Genomic DNA, 17,312 nt, shown 5'->3' on the forward strand with positions numbered 1-17,312 from the left:
AATCCGACCTTTATCAAAGTCGGAAACATGACGGTACGCATTTCTCCTCCTTACACGAGGCATCACAACAACGTTTCACCAGACAACGCCGCTCAACTGCTGTTTGTGTATGAGAAATCGTTTGGAAACTTTCTTCATGTCAGCACGTTGTAGGTGTCGCCACCGGCGCCAGCCTTGTGTAAATGCTCTGAAAAGCTAATCATTTGCATATCACAGCATCTTCGTCCTGTCGGTTAAATTTCGCGTCTGTAGCACGTCACCTTCGTGGTGTAGCAGTTTTAATGGCCAGTAGTGTATTTTCGGCAAACATTTCGGACTGCGCACAGTCTCGTATTCACCCTGTTCTTGACGGTAGACATCAGGCGAATGGAGCACTATATTTCTACGGAGTATATTGCAGCAATAAAGAGACGAGTTAACTGAGAGTTGCAGCGTCCTTCGCAAGTTGTATGAATGGAGTAGACCCTCATCAACGCCTGCAGAAGTCTGCTTGGGATCGGCGACATTTGGCGTTGAAGTACCTCTCGACATTCAAGTCGGGCGAGCCGGCGAAATAGCAGAAGGCCGAAGCCAGCGAGGCGAGTCTTCCTGAATAGACGGCGCGGGTAATCCTCGGCCCAGAAGCCGGACTCTGTCCTCGCCAGAGTGCGGCAGGCGCTCCGCGGCTGCAGCCCAGCCGCTTTTACTCGCAAAGTCTTGGAATTCACGCAGTGAAGCCTCATCCCCCCGGGAAGCGGGATTCCCCGTAACACCGGGTAAGCTTTCCGGTGTTCGTAATTGTGTGGGCGACTACCAGCCTTTTCATCCAGGTTTACAGCGTGTCTGACTGCCACGGATTTTTCCTTGGTGTGAGAACTGGAACGGGGTCTACTCAGTGAGGTGTCGGCTGAAGGCGGAATAGTAAAAATACCCTGGTATAAAACTGTAGCGAGAACAGGCTCCCAGTGGGTTGAGAGAGAAATACGCAGGTTCACAAGAACATTTATTATTTTATCGGAAACTGACATCCTTCCGTCCCAAGAAGACACTAACACACGTTGCTAAATCCGTAAAAAACAAAGCAATTAAATAAACATAATGATTTCTTCCCAACAGGGAAGATAAATTCCACGTCAAGTTTTCAATATATTTTAGTTGTCTGATTACAGTACTGGCACAGAGCGACAAGACAATATACATTCAAAAATCAGAACTAAGGTATCTATCACTTATTTACCACATAACAGAAATGACACTTCCAAATTCATAATAAATAGTCGATTGATTAACTGCAAAAAACCGTTCGCCACAGGCCTGTCCAACGACAGGTTGTAACATTAAGTTCATTGTCTGGTTACAACACGGCCACAGATTGATAAGACGACAACATACAACAAGAAATCAGTTGCCTGGCGTTAATCGGCCAAATCACCTCTTAGATATGTGTCACGTGTTTACCACAGAATAAAAATGACACTTTCCAATTCTGCTAAGTTCTTAATAAATACAGGGTGTCAATTATTGAACTATATGAAAAAACGTAAATTGGTGACGGTGTGGCGCAGACGAATAGCGAAATTCTGCATGACCTGGTAGAGTGTCGGAATGTCGATGCTGTCGATGACCTCCTGAATGGCTGTTCTCAGCCTAGCAATGCTTTTGTGGCTATTCCTGTGCACCTTGTCTTTAATCTAGCCCCACAAAAGGAGTCGCGTATGTTCAGATTTGGAGAATATGGCGGCCAATCGAGGCCCATGCCAGTGGCCTCTGGGTATCCCAGAGCCAGGATGCGGTCCCCGAAGTTCTCCTCCAAGACTTCAAACACACTCTCCTGCTTCGATGTGGTCGAGCTTCGACTTGCATGAAGCACATCTTGTCGAAATCAGGGTCACTTTGGATAATGCGGATGAAATCATCTTCCAAAACCTTCACGTACCGTTAGGTAGTCACCGTGCCATCAAGGATTATTGCACCAATTTTTCAGTGACTGGACATTGCACACCACTCAGTCATTCGTTGTGGGTGAAGAAACTTCTCGATCGTGAAATGCGGATTATTGACGAACCCATGCAAATGAAACTGGGCTTCGTCGCTAAACCAAACCATACTGCGTATACTAATTCCCATCATGTCCCGCTACAAATGGTGCAGTTTGAACATCCTAACTTAAACCGTTCAGAAATTATGACGATTTTATTTCATATAGTTCAATAATTGTCACCCCTTAAGTCCACTGAATAACTATCACAAATCTTTTGCCACAGGCAGTTACTCTCAACTACATCTAACGTCAGTATTGCAATATAAGTTCGTTGTCTGATTACATACATAGATCGGACAAGCTACCGTATACAAGCAGGAAAGCAATCGACAGGTGCTAGTCCCCCCAAACACAAGTCAGGTATTTACCACGTGTTTATCAGGCAACAGAAATGACCCTCCAAATCAAACAATCCCACCAGTAGAACTAAATGCAGAGCAATCAACAAATAAGATGTAATATGAAAATATACAAAGACTTATTTAAACGCGCCGCAAGCCAAGATTGGTCCGAGCTAAAAGTAATTGTCGATAACACGTAGAGTGCTGTAAACAGATCAGTAAAACATAGCTGTAACAAATAGTCTATCCAGACTGTGAGGGTCATTGCCAGACCACTACTGTAAGATCACTATACGAGCATGTGTGAAAACTTATTTCATTCACAATCAGATAGGCAAACCAATAATTTCACGCTCAATAGACTTGGTCAGGGTGAACTGTTTAAAAAAAAAACTTAACTGTGTATAAAAAAATAATGTCGACCTGTATATGAATGTAACATGAAACACACGAAAATTTCTGCCCTCACATATGGTCCTGGTAGAATAAAGAAACTGACAAACATACATTGCGTAAAGGAAACGAAACATTCATGCATTATGACTCCGCAACAGCTAAAAAAATACTGCTAAAAACTAACAACAGTTGGCCCAGGAAAATTGGGTTCACGATCTTGACACAGAATGACAATGAAGCACATGACTCAACCTTTAAGTTCCGAAATTTCAGTAGGAATGAACTTTAAAAAACATAGACTCTAATATGAAAATTAATTTAATCTAATAACTTCCACGATACAGTAAATTAACTCAGAAGATTAATCAGAAGAATAATTGTCGAAAGCTCGACTGTGACGAGGGTTAAGTGGACTAACAATACAAGTCTACAAAAATAAAAATAAAGTTTTCACCTCATCAGTTAATACCTTGTTCATCTACATCTACATCTACATGATTACTCTGCCATTCACATTTAAGTGCTTGGCAGAGGGTTCATCGAACCACAATCATACTATCTCCCTACCAATACACTCCCGAACAGCGCGTGGGAAAAACGAACACCTAAACCTTTCTGTTCGAACTATTTCTCTTATTTTATTTTGATGATCATTCCTAGCTATGTAGGTTGGGCTCAACAAAATATTTTCGCATTTGGAAGAGAAAGTTGGTGATTGAAATTTCGTAAATAGATCTCGCCGCGACGAAAAACGTCTTTGCTTTAATGACTTCCATCCCAACTCGTGTATCATATCTGCCACACTCTCTCCCCTATTACGCGATAATACAAAACGAGCTGCCCTTTTTTGCACCCTTTCGATGTCCTCGGTCAATCCCACCTGGTAAGGATCCCACACCGCGCAGCAATATTCTAACAGAGAACGAACGAGTGTAGTGTAAGCCGTCTCATTAGTGGACTTGTTGCATCTTCTAAGTGTCCTGCCAATGAAACGCAACCTTCGGCTCGCCTTCCCCACAATATTATCTATGTGGTCTTTCCAACTGAAGTTGTTCGTAATTTTTACACCCAGGTACTTAGTTGAATTGACAGCCTTGAGAACTGTACTATTTATCGAGTAATCGAAATCCAACGGATTTCTTTTGGAACTCATGTGGATCACCTCACACTTATCGTTATTTAGCGTCAACTGCCACCTGCCACATCATACAGCAATCTTTTCTAAATCGCTTTGTAACTGATACTGGTCTTCGGATGACCTTACTAGACGGTAAATTACAGCATCATCTGCGAACAACCTAAGAGAACTGCTCAGATTTTCACCCAGGTCATTTATATAGATCAGGAACAGCAGAGGTCCCAGGACGCTTCCCTGGGGAACACCTGATATCACTTCAGTTTTACTCGATGATTTGCCGTCTATTACTACGAACTGCGACCTTCCTGACAGAAAATGAAGAATCCAGTCGCACAACTGAGACGATACCCCATAGGCCCGCAGCTTTATTAGAAGTCGCTTGTGAGGAACGGTGTCAAAAGCTTTCCGGAAATCTAGAAATACGGAATCAACTTGAGATGCCCTGTCGATAGCGGCCATTACTTCGTGCGAATAAAGAGCTAGCTGCGTTGCACAAGAACGATGTTTCCTGAAACCATGCTGATTACGTATCAATAGATCGTCCCCCTCGAGGTGATTCATTATGTTTGAATACAGTATTTGCTCCAAAACCCTACTGCAAACCGACGTCAATGATATAGGTCTGTAGTTCGATGGATTACTCCTACTACCCTTCTTAAACATTTCAAAACTTTTTTATGCCCTATGCTATCCGACCATTGCTCTGAGTCATCATTCCACCTCGTAATAAATCTGTAACTCAGATAGTTCCAAAAGTGCGTCCATGCATTACACAATACACTCAACGAACGCCGCCTGCTACGCGCCGCAGCTATCCACTAACTGACAAACAGCGATTCTACGACTCCACAGTACTGCCATCGCAAACACAGATACTGTCGCCTAACAACTGTATCTCTGGCCACAATTGTTCAAATGGATCATTCTCCTTTACAGACATTAACTCATCCAACAACATCATTAAAAAATAGCCGTCTTACACAGCTTTCGGCAGTTCGAAGTTTTTTTTTAAAAATGTCTTTTAACATTGTCTATAGCTAGATAGTGGTGGCGACGGTATGGTATGCCCGTAAATACCAGAGTGTTGCCATTTCGTTCCGCATGAAGGAAACGCAATGCTATGTTATGCCTGTCGCCGCCGGATAGATGCTGGCTGGAAGCAACCGCTATCGTTCTCTCTTGACGTTCGTACTTGAAAAAAATACAATATTTCCGTCACACGAAACTGTTTGGTCATTATCACGCCTATTATGCATGCGCAGTCACATTATTTTGCAGAATATTATACGTATTTCTTCGCTTGTTTCACACGAGCGAGCTAAATCAAGCAAGAACAGTCCGTCTTTCTCCGCACTCTGTGCCACAGTATACACTCTGTGACTTTCAAATGTCCGTATTTTACAGCACTCTCTCCCTCGAATAGCAATTTTGCGTACATTGTGTACATTGATTTATTATAAATATGTACATGCAAAGAAAATGCGGTAAGCAGGAGACCAAAATTGCTAATAACCGAATATATTGCATAGCAAATGAACACTATAACCACTAAATAACACGTAAACTGACAAAGAGAGTTATATACAGGGTGTTTCAAAGTTTTTATATCAAACGTCTAGGAGTGCTAGATTATGTCACAGGAACAACTTTTGTTCGAGACAACTTTCTGGCTGACACATTCCATACAACCGTCCGAGTAGTGTAATGCCAATTATGACGACACGAACGTAAGGACAACACCACACTCAGTCCCCAAGCGAAGAAAAAGATCTCCAGCCCAGCCGGGAACCCGAACCGGGCCCCTTCGGTTAGCAATCCGTGAAACTGACCGCGCAGCTACCAAGGCGGATATCCGACGATGTTAGACGTCCTGTATTGGTTACGCCCCTGACGGGCGGCAAGGCGTAGACACTGTGGCGTGCGAATGCCTTGTGTGTTGCCTACAATCCATCACCTGCTCCACATGAATGGGGATAGGCCCAGCACAATTGCCGGCCGCTGTGGCCGAACGGTTCCAGGCGCTTGAGTCTGGAACCGCGCGACTGCTACGATCGCAGGTTCGAAACCTGCCTCGGGCATGGATGTGTGTGACGGCCTTAGGTTAGTTAGGTTTAAGTAGTTCTAAGTTCTAGGGGACTGATGACCTCAGATGTTAAGTCTCACAGTGTCCAGAGTCATTTGAACCATTTGATCTGCTTCTAAAATGGCTTTCTGCGCATAGAGACACTTATTCTGGAGGATTTCTTGTTGAATATCACTCTACCATTTTACTGGTGACAGTAGTATGCTGCAGACCTGTTTAGTAGACTCTGCTAGTTCGGTGAAATCTTGTCGTCCCGGGGCCGGCAAATACTAAAGGATTCCTAGTATGGCCAGGAAGTGTCAACGAACATTTTGTCTCTAACAAAAGTTGTTCCCCAGGATGTGATATGTCACTCCATGACATTTGATGCAAAGACTTTGATGCACCTTTTATACAGTGTCCTGATATTAACTCGAGACAACTAAATATCTCAAAAACGACGCATCGCACGGAAAAAAATGTTCTAGGCGAAAAGTTAAAATTAGTAAAGGGGACACATGTCTGTGCTACAACTGGCAACCTCCTAACCACACCTCCTGCGTGGATGGGGTCAACTATGTACTTTCAAATGCGAATTCCTCCCCCCCCCCCCCATTTTATTGCATATTTGGTCAAAAATACGCGTAGTTTACTGAAACCATTGTTTCCCATTCGTGGTAGATGTAACTGTAGTCCAGAAATAGAAGCACAACTTCAAACAGCCAAGATCGCTATTGTACAGCCTTTATTGTGATGACCGGTTTCAGCAAACTACGAGTACGTTGCCATCACCAGACCTGTAAAGCACAGATCCCAGTGTGCTTGAAGACGTTGATCTGTGCTTTGTAGATTTCATGCTGGCAATGCAATGTAGTTTGCTGAAAGTCCGCAGCTCGTGGTCTAGTGGCTAGCGTTGCTGCCTCTAGGTCAGGGGGTCATGGGTTCGATTCCCGGACGGGTTGGGGATTTTCTCTGCCCTCGGACTGGGTGCTTGTATTGTCCTCATCCTTTCATCATGATCATCATCATAATCATTCGCGTAACGGGCTGGTGACAGGAAGGGCACCCGGCCACCCCTTAAATTAACCATGCCACACCCGACCATAACCATGCCGACCCTGCGAAAATATTGGACAAAGGCACAAGAAAAAGAAGAAGAATGTAGTTTGCTGAAACCAACCATCTTAATAAAGACTGTTCAATACTATATTGGCTGTCTGAAGCTCTACTTTTATTTCTGCTTTGTTCTAGATCGCCCCCTAGCTTGACAGTGTCTAGCAAATATGACGCTGTAATCGACAATCGCATTTGGTTCTACATTATTTTCATTTACGATGTAAATGTAAACCTTTATGTTCTAAAGGCTGATACTGATGTTCAAACTTTGCTTCAGTGTTGTGAATGTGATTGTACATTAGAAATAACGTGGTTAGACATTCGCATTTCTGGCAAATAAACTACTTGTATGGTTACGTAGTTCTCTGTTCCCTGCGGAGTTGATTGTGGCGAGTCCCCAAACTGCCGCAATGCTTGATCTCGATGGCCGGCCTCGAATCCCGCCACCAGGGTGACTGATTTCGGTGTGTTTCAGTCCAAACGCCGTTACTCTTGTGATGGCCGCTACGCGGCTACCGGTGGAACACAAACCACAACCATTGTAATAAAGTAAAACGTCCATGAAGAGATACTGATAGGCGCACCTGCCGTGGATATTCGCACGGAATCAAGCACCCCAGTGGTGAGAGGCAAGGGACTCACTGGAATCAAACACTCCAATGATATTTTTTCAAAAAAAAAAAAAAAAAAATCCGCCCTGGCTGTATGAATGAATTTTATTAAACGTGCGATCGGTTTCGCACCACTTATCGGTGCATCCTTAGGCAATATATAAGTTGCGGCCAGTCAGGCCGCGTCCGCTGCCTCACGGTCATGGCCGCTCCCATCATTTAAAAATTTTTAAAATTTTAACTACCATCTTCACCAGATGACGGTCTATTAGACGTGAATGGTGGGGAGTGGCTACAGGCCAATGTTCAACGTTACTATGTTATGGGTAGCGTATATTGCCTGAGGATGCACCGATAAGTGGTGCGAAACCGGTCGCAGATTTAATAAAACTCTTTCATACACACAGTGCGGAATTTTTTTGAAAAATGTCGAGGTTTGGCTGTGGTTGCCCGCCCTACAAAACAACATGTTACTCCAATGATAAGAGACAAGGGGACTGACTAATATCAACCATCCCGATGGGAACAGAAAATTGTTACATCCAAGTCGTCGTGCCTGGACCAATCTAAACGTAGTTTCCATTCGGACATTGAAACGGCTAACCATATTGTGCCGTACAGTCAAATTTGCATCACTAAAGTAAATTGCGGACATAAATATCAGCCATTACAACACAAAGCTCTACACGTGCATCGTAAATGAAATGTAGTATCGAATGCGTCGGTTCTTCATCGCAAAAACTAGCACACTTGATTTCTACCACGAATGAGAAACAATGGTTTGCCTACAGCGTACGTATATTTGGCGTATAAACCGAATATGAAATAAAAGTGAGGTGTTCCCGTTTGGAAATACAAAGTTGGCCCCACGCACGGTGATGGGTGGTTAGGAGATGGCCAGTTGCAGCACAGACAAATGTCCCCTTAATACTAACATTAGCTTTTTCACGTAGACCTTTTTTTTGGTACGATGCGTCGTTTCCGAGATATTTACTTGACTCAAGTTAAAATAAACACCGCATTTATGTTGTGTCACAGTAATACAATAATTACTGCTACTCACTCAGTAGCAACAGTGTGTCGACAGGAATGTTTTCCTACAGATGGCTCAGACCTCTCCTGTTTTGTTCTGTCCGCAGGCCAGCAGTTCTACTACCAGCCGCAAACGCAGCCGCAGCTGGCGGGCAGCTTCCAGCAGCCTGGCTTCCAGCAAACTGGCTTCCAGCAGCCGACGCAGTCGCAGTACGACACCTTCCTTCGGCAGCTCGAGCTGCAGCTGCACCAGCCCGCCCCCTTCCAGCAGCCCTCCAGCGTGAGTACTCGCTTTCGTTTTGTGCGCTTTACAAAGTGTCGTCTTATTTCTGAGACAATGGTTGAGCTGTGACTGCTCGAAGCGCTCGACTTGTTATTTAACTGTTTATGGCACGTTTACTTGAATTTGACGCTCCAGTTGCCAGTTATGTTTTAGATTTATTCACACTACCAGTATTGACTCAATTATGAGTCATTTTCAATTGCCTGCTGGAACGGAAATGTGCGGGACATTCAACTGAAGACCGAACACCCGCCAGAACCATTTGTCTTCCCTACCACAATTCTTATACGTTCGCTACATTTCATATTGCTTTATAACATTACACATAGATATTTAATCGAAGTGTCTGTGTGAAACACACAACCATTATGGGCTTGTTTTTCCTATTTATGTGCATAACTTATATTTCTCTACATTTAGAGCTGCCTGCCATTCATCCTACCAAGTACAAATTTTGTCAAACTCATCTTGTATCCTACAGTCACTCAGCGACGACACCTTTCCATAGACCACAGCATCATCAGTCACACACTGCTGTTTGCCATGTCATTTACGTATATAGAAAACTACAGGGTTCCCCTCACAAGTCCTTGGGGCACTACCGACGATACCCTTGTCTCTGACAAACACTCGCTGTTGAGGACAACACACTGGGCTCTATTACTTAAGAAGTCTACGGGCCACACGCTTACGTGGGAACCTAATCAATATGCTCGGTCCTTAGTTAACAGCCGACAGTGTGCCTTATGAAAATCTAGGAACATGGAAACCGCTTGTTGCCCTTCATCCATGGTTCGCAAGAACTCATATGACGAAAGGGCAAGCTGAGTTTTACGTGAACGATACTTTCTAAAACCACACTGATTCGTGAACGGAAGATTCTCAGTCTCAAGAAAGTTTATTGTATCCGAACTGAGAACACGCTCAAGGATTCTTCAGCAAATAGATGTTACAGGCATTGGTTTGTAATTTTGTGGGTCCGTTCTGTTATACTTCTTACCTACAGAAGTCACCTGAGCTTTTTTCTAGTCGCTTGGGACTTTGCGCTGGGCGAGAGATTCGCGATAGATGCAAGCTAAGTAAGGGGCCAGTGCTGTAAAGTACTCTTTGTAAAACCGAATTCGAATTCCATCAGGACATGGCGCCTTATTTGTTCTTAACTCTTTCAGTTGTTTCTCCAAACCGGCGATGCTTGTTACTGCGTCGTCCACATGGGAGTCCGTGCGATGGTCAAACGACGAAATCAGTAACAATTTAACGAGAACATTACCACGTACGAGGAAACTTTGTAAACGTTTTCATCTTATCCATTAATGTTTATGCGTCGATTTTTAAAAGAAAGCAAAAGCTGGCAACGTCTCTATGGAGAAAAACTCTCTGGAGCCGTACGTAACAGAGTAAGAGTTGCGCGTGATCTCGTGTTACAGTGGACCTGCCTGTTGATTCCTGCAACTCGGTCCGTAACACTCAAGCTGCAACCTTTTACGACGAACCTGTCCTGCATGGTCTGCACTCGTTCTGACGTTGCGTCAAACTGCTAGAACACACACAGTCTTTGAATTAAAATATGGGCAAGGGAAGAGGATGGTTGGCCAGCAAATAAGTACCCATCATGTATGCTTACACAGACTTTCCCAGTGTAGTAATTGATAATACTCTTCTCAGGTATTCAACCGGATAATGCAATTATCTTGACACAGTATTTCAACGGACCAACTGGCTGTCATCTTCAGTGAGTATGTTGGTGCACCGTCTTCCCAGAACTGACTTTCGAACAGAATCGATGGCTCCTTTACACACCACGGCCGACCCACCACTGTCGCTCTCAAGCGCAGTAAGCTTGTAACGGACAAGGTCGAAAAAATATGCAAAAAGATATATCGCTAACGGACACTAATTAAAAGAATCCACTATTGTAAATAAGAACCGTTGTTCTTTAATATATTAAAATCAAATACCACGTTCTACTTAAAGGGTAACCCCTCTTCCTATTAATAGTTAATCTTATTTCAATATATTCCTTTAGAACACACTCTCAGCAGCGGAAAGAAGGAGCGATCATTTGCGTCTCATCATAAAAGATCTTATGACCCTCATTAAGACAGTGTTCTGCCACTGCCGATTTCTCTGGCTGGATCAAATACGACAAAAGTCGTGAGGTAGCGATGTGCACATATACAGATGGTGAACATGTCCGAAAGAACAGACACTACGCGGAATCTGCAGCTATCATATATTATATGTAAACTGAAGGCAGAGGAGGGAGAGAGGAGAGAAAAGGAAAGGGTTTATTGACGTCAGCTGCATCGAAACATTACGCGGAATCAGCGGCGATGAGTGAAAATTCGTGCCGGGCCGGGGTACGAACCTTGGTTCTCCTGCTTACTTGGCCGTTGCGTTAGCCGCTGCACCATCCGGACACGGTGTTTATCACAAGTGGGCGGGCTATCTCGACACGCTCTCGACCGACCAACGCTCTCACCAGGGACTGCGGATAGGTGACAGTAGCTCGGAGTGTGGGTCGGCCGAGAGGGGTGACAACAGTCCGTGCAGTTGTGATAAACACTGTATTTCAACGGACCAACTCCAATTTGGCTGCACTATCTTAACGAATACGTTCATCGTACGTCCCACAGTGATTTCTGCCGTTATTTCACGCAGTGCTGACTGCCTGTTAGCACTGATAACTTTACGCAACCGCTGCTCTCTGTCGTTAACTGAAGGCTGACGGCCTCTGTGTTGTCCGTGCTGAGAGATAATGCCTGAAATTTGGTTTTCTCGGCACGCTCTTGACACTATGGATCTCGGAAAATTGAATTCGACTTCCGAAATTGAATGTGCCATGTGTCCAGCTCCAACTACCATTCCGCGTTCAAAGTCTGTTAATTAGCGTCATGCGGCGACAACCATGTCGGAAACTTTTTCATTTGTATCACCTGAGTGCAAATGACAGCGTATGAAAATTGAAGGTGGACGGGGGAGGAAGGAAAGGAACGAGAAGGGTTTATTGATGTCAGAAACTTTTTCATTTGTATCACCTGAGTGCAAATGACAGCGTATGAAAATTGAAGGTGGACGGGGGAGGAAGGAAAGGAACGAGAAGGGTTTATTGATGTCAGCTACATCGGAATATTACGCGGAATCAGTAGTGACGAGTGAAAATTTTTACCGGATCGGGACTCGAACCTGGGTTCTCCTGCTTACTTGGCAACTGCGTTAACTGCGCAATTTTTTTGAAAAAATGTCGAGGTTTGGCTGTGGTTGCCCGCCCTACAAAACAACATGTTACTCCCATGATAAGAGACAAGGGGACTGACTAATATCAGGCATCCCGATGGGAACAGGAAATTGTTACATCCAAGTCGTCGTGCCTGGACCAATCTAAACGTAGTTTCCATCCGGACATTGAAACGGCTAACCATATTGTGCCGTACAGTCAAATTTGCATCACTAAAGTAAATTGCGGACATAAATATCAACCATTACAACACAAAGCTCTAAACTTGCATCGTAAATGAAATGCGTTAACGCAGTTGCCAAGTAAGCAGGAGAACCCAGGTTCGAGTCCCGATCCGGTAAAAATTTTCACTCGTCACTACTGATTCCGCGTAATATTCCGATGTAGCTGACATCAATAAACCCTTCTCGTTCCTTTCCTTCCTCTCCCGTCCACCTTCAATTTTCATACGCTGTCATTTGCACTCAGGTGATACAAATGAAAAAGTTTCTGACATCAATAAACCCTTCTCGTTCCTTTCCTTCCTCCCCCGTCCACCTTCAATTTTCATACGCTGTCATTTGCACTCAGGTGATACAAATGAAAAAGTTTCAGACATCAATAAACCCTTCTCGTTCCTTTCCTTCCTCCCCCGTCCACCTTCAATTTTCATACGCTGTCATTTGCACTCAGGTGATACAAATGAAAAAGTTTCCGACATGGTTGTCGCCGCATGACGCTAATTAACAGACTTTGAACGCGGAATGGTAGTTGGAGCTGGACACATGGCACATTCAATTTCGGAAGTCGAATTCAATTTTCCGAGATCCACAGTGTCAAGAGCGTGCCGAGAAAACCAAATTTCAGGCATTATCTCTCAGCACGGACAACACAGAGGCCGTCAGCCTTCAGTTAACGACAGAGAGCAGCGGTTGCGTAAAGTTATCAGTGCTAACAGACAGTCAGCACTGCGTGAAATAACGGCAGAAATCACTGTGGGACGTATTCGTTAAGATAGTGCAGCCAAATTGGAGTTGGTCCGTTGAAATATTGTATCAAGATGACTGGATTAACCGGCTGCATAGCCGAGAAGAGTATCGGCCGCAGTATGTGATGAGAACTGACAATATTGTCGAAGGCCTGTGGCCTCTAGTTATGTTGGTGACATCAGTAACAATTTCAAATCAAAGATAAATGTGCATCACACTGGAGTTCACGGTGCCCGGGCGGAAACCACTAATTCCTCCCAATGTAACTTCGACGAACTAGCGATCCCAATGGGATATCAAACCAAATATGCTGCTAAGAGGTAATTTACCAGAGAAACGCCAGGATATTTCTCATACTTCTCACCAGCTTCACTCACAAGATTCTCGACTGTTATCAAATTTCCGCACGCAGTGACAACCAGAACGCCATCTGCTATTATACGAGGTGCGACAATAAAGTAATGAGACTGACGTGAAAAAAAGTGTTGCTTACCGTTTTAGTCAAGTTTAGTGTTGTCTCCTTCAAAGAAGTTCCCTTCTGATTGCACATCATCTTCTGTAATATCCTCCAAGACCCTCATCACAGCTTTTTGGGCATCTTGTGTTGTTTGAAAATGGTGTCCCTTGACCGCCGTTTTGACTCTTGGAAATAGAAAAAAGTCTCACGGAGCGATATCTGGTGAATAAGGTGGCTGTGGTAGTACTCAAATTTGTTTTTAGGTTAAAAATTGCTGTTCTGACAGAGCAGTATGGGATGGCGCATTATCGTGATGCAGAATCCAATTCAGCAATGTTGGCACGGACACGAAGAACTCTTTTACGATGTCTTTCTAAAATTTCTTTGTAGCAATATTGGTTAACTGTTTGTCCAGGAGGCACCCACTCTTTATGAACGATTCCCTTGGAATCAAAGAAGCACACAAGCATGCATTTCACTTTTGACTTCGACATGCGAGCTTTTTTTGGTCTGTGTGATCCCTTTGAGCACTATCGCGAACTTTGGTGTTTTGTCCCTGGATCATAATGGAAAAACCAATTTAATCACCAGTGACAACACGGCTCAACAATTCTGGATTGATTTCCGTTTGCTCTAATAGATCGGCTGCTACATTTTTCCGTGTTTCTCGCTGTTGTGGTGTGAATTTTTGGTGACCATTTTTGCACAAATCTTTCTCATACCAACATCTTCAGTTATTATTAGACGAACCGTTCCTCGATTGATGTTCAGTTCTTCTGAAATCATTTTCACGGGTAATCTTCGATCAGATCGTAGGAGTTCACGCACCCTGACCAAGTTCACATCCATCCGTGTGGTTGATGGTCGTCCACTGTGGTCTTCATCTTCCACATTCGTTCTGCCTTCACTAAACACTGTATGCCAACGAAAAGCTTGAGCTCTTGACGTAACCTCCTCTCCAAAAGCCTTCTGAAGCTTACCGTAAGTTGTCGTCGCGTTTTCACCCAATTTAACGCAACAAGGAATAGCATACCGTTGCGCAATATTATGCAGTTCCATTTCCGTGACGAGAGACACAAACTCGTGTTAACTTACTACAACACAACTCAAGACTGAGCAGTTGCATCGATGTGCCGCTTGGACTAGAAGCAGCTTATAGACCAAGGTCAAAGATATTGTGCCTACGCAAACCTGCAGGGTTGCCACATCTTGCAAAGAAAATCAGTCTCATTACTTTATTGTCGCACCTCGTATACCATGACACTGAGCATACACAAAGAAAGATAGAAAGCGTAGTCATACTTACCACTTCCAAGGTGCAAATGACGTAATAGAACGACATAAGCTTTGTTCATCTGATCTAACCACAACTGAATCTGTAGTTACTGTCTATAGTTACACTGATAAACCTCAAATTTATGATCACTCCCCACTGCGGCATTAGATGTCACCTTGTGGCGTTGCGGGCACGTGACGCGCGACGCCACCAGGTGGCATCCAGTGTCGCGTGACATGATAACAAAAGTACGTAAGTGGAGCAGACACGGATGGAGGAATCATCCTAGCGAAGATAAGGGCTGTAAATGGGAAAATCAATTGAGATAAGCGACTTTGACACAGGGCATATTATTATCAAGCAGAGCCTGTGAACGAGTATCTCGAAAACGGCGAAGCTGGTCGAATGTTCACGTGCTACTGTCGTGAACACCTACGGAAAGCAGTAGAAGGACAGTCAAACCATCACTGAGTGCTAAATGGTTGGACGTCCACGACTCCTCGCAACAGGCTTGTCTGCTCTGTAAAGTACGATAGATGGTGATCTGCGGCAGCCCTGTCGAAAGAGCACAGTGTTGGTGACGGCACAAGTGTTTCGGACCACACCGTTCATCGTACTTTGTTGAGCAAGGAGCTCCGCAGCAGACCACCCCTACATGTTCATCCAGCGACACCGTCAGTTACGACTGCAGTGGGCACATGATCATAGGGATTCGACCACCCATCAACGGAAACGAGTCGGCTCTTCGGGTGAATCACATTTTTGCTCCCCTAGGAAGATGGTCGTCTCCAGTAACGCCGTTATCGAGATGAACGGAGGCTAGAAATGTGCAGCGGATCACGGACGTAGGCTGGTGAGAGCAGTCTTATGCTATGGGAGACATTCTCATGCACTTTCATGGGGCGTGTGGTAGTAATCTAAGACACGCTGACAGCTGCGAACCACCTGCATCCCTTCATGCTTGATGTATTCAACGATGGCGATGTCATCTTTCAGCAGTATAATTGTCCGTATCTCGGAGTCAGAACCGTGCTACCGTGGTTTGCGGAGCATTATGGCGAACTCACGCTGATGCCACGGCGACCAAATTCGCCTGATGTAAATTTTATGGAAATCATCTGGGTCCTAAAGGGTGCCATGACCGCAAACGCAAATCAGCGGCCCGTTATTTGCGCTAATTATATGACCTGTGCGTAGACGTCTCTTGCCTCATGCGTCCTGTTGTGTACATAGTTCCGCGTAGTCAGCGCGTACACAACTTTCCCACTAGAGCGCGCCCCGCTAAGCACAACAGCGCAGGCGCAGCGCTCGTCCGTCTCCGCACTACGAGATGGTGCTGCCTTACAGACGGACCAAATTCTGCTTCCGCCGATCCGCGTATTAATATGTAACGCAGCCAGTGACATTGCTGCTAACGTAGAACCTTTTCTCCTCGCGGATCACACTCGCGCAGTAATACCTGAACTCGCGAGATATTATACCGAGTGTACAGACCTCCGATTAGTCAGTCTGCATTAGTCTGCACCAGTCTATAGTCAAGTTTCAGTCTGCGCCTAATAAGATATCGTATTCCTGTACATAGCCATGAAGAGAAATGTATAGACACTTTGTCAAGTATCAGAGATATGTGAGAATAAGATTAACGTACCAAGACCAAAGGAATTTCAGATTGTCAATTGTAAACAGCATCCAGAATCAAGTTACGTAATATCTATGTTTTTTATTATTTTAATAAATGTGTGTGAAAATTAATCAAGTTCTGTTTAAAGTTGGTCACCGTCAATCTGCTACTCTAAGCGTGCAAGTGGCATTTCTATCGTCTGACCTAACGGCAGAAGATAAACACGCCACGATAAGACCACGAGACATATTGCTGACACTCGCCTACTTCGCTAGAGCGACAAGTCAAATAATCTGATGGTGTGTGTACCGAAGGTCTTACAGTACGCACACCACACGTCCAAAAGCCCTACCAACCAACTGTCGGATCCCTGATGGACAGAATAAGTGATGTATTTCGTTCCAAAGACTGATAAAAAAACTATTAAGCAGGTGCTTGCACTGTTTTGCCTCATCGCAGTACTTCGCAAATATCACATGAATTAACAACAAAGCTTTTTGCGTCGCTGGTGGTGAACTGCCACCAGTTACAGGTCTGACCTCAGCCAACAAAAAATATCCAAATATATGTGAATTCCTAAGGGACAAAAGTGCTTTTGTCATCGGTCCCTAGACTTACACAATACTTAAACTAACTAACAGCACACACGCCCGTGCCCGAGGGAGGAGTCGAACCTCCGGCGTAAGCTCAGACAACACCAGTCCGATTTACAAACATACGTTACACCTATTTGTATCTTTTTAACAGACTACG

At 44.3% G+C, this 17,312-nt stretch overlaps 1 protein-coding gene across 1 annotated transcript in view; it reads left to right on the top strand.

Annotated features, from left to right (window-relative positions):
• The window catches only part of LOC126188471 (mucin-5AC), a 112,569-nt gene that overhangs the window by 13,022 nt on the left and 82,235 nt on the right, over window positions 1-17,312 (top strand). Inside the window, exon 2 of the mRNA XM_049930075.1 lies at window positions 8,824-8,996. Within this exon, the coding sequence (XP_049786032.1) occupies window positions 8,824-8,996 (173 nt within the window). The remainder of the gene's footprint in view (window positions 1-8,823; window positions 8,997-17,312) is intronic.

The sequence above is a fragment of the Schistocerca cancellata genome, chromosome 5 (genome assembly GCF_023864275.1).
Source record: "Schistocerca cancellata isolate TAMUIC-IGC-003103 chromosome 5, iqSchCanc2.1, whole genome shotgun sequence".
NCBI classification, from domain to species: domain Eukaryota; kingdom Metazoa; phylum Arthropoda; class Insecta; order Orthoptera; family Acrididae; genus Schistocerca; species Schistocerca cancellata.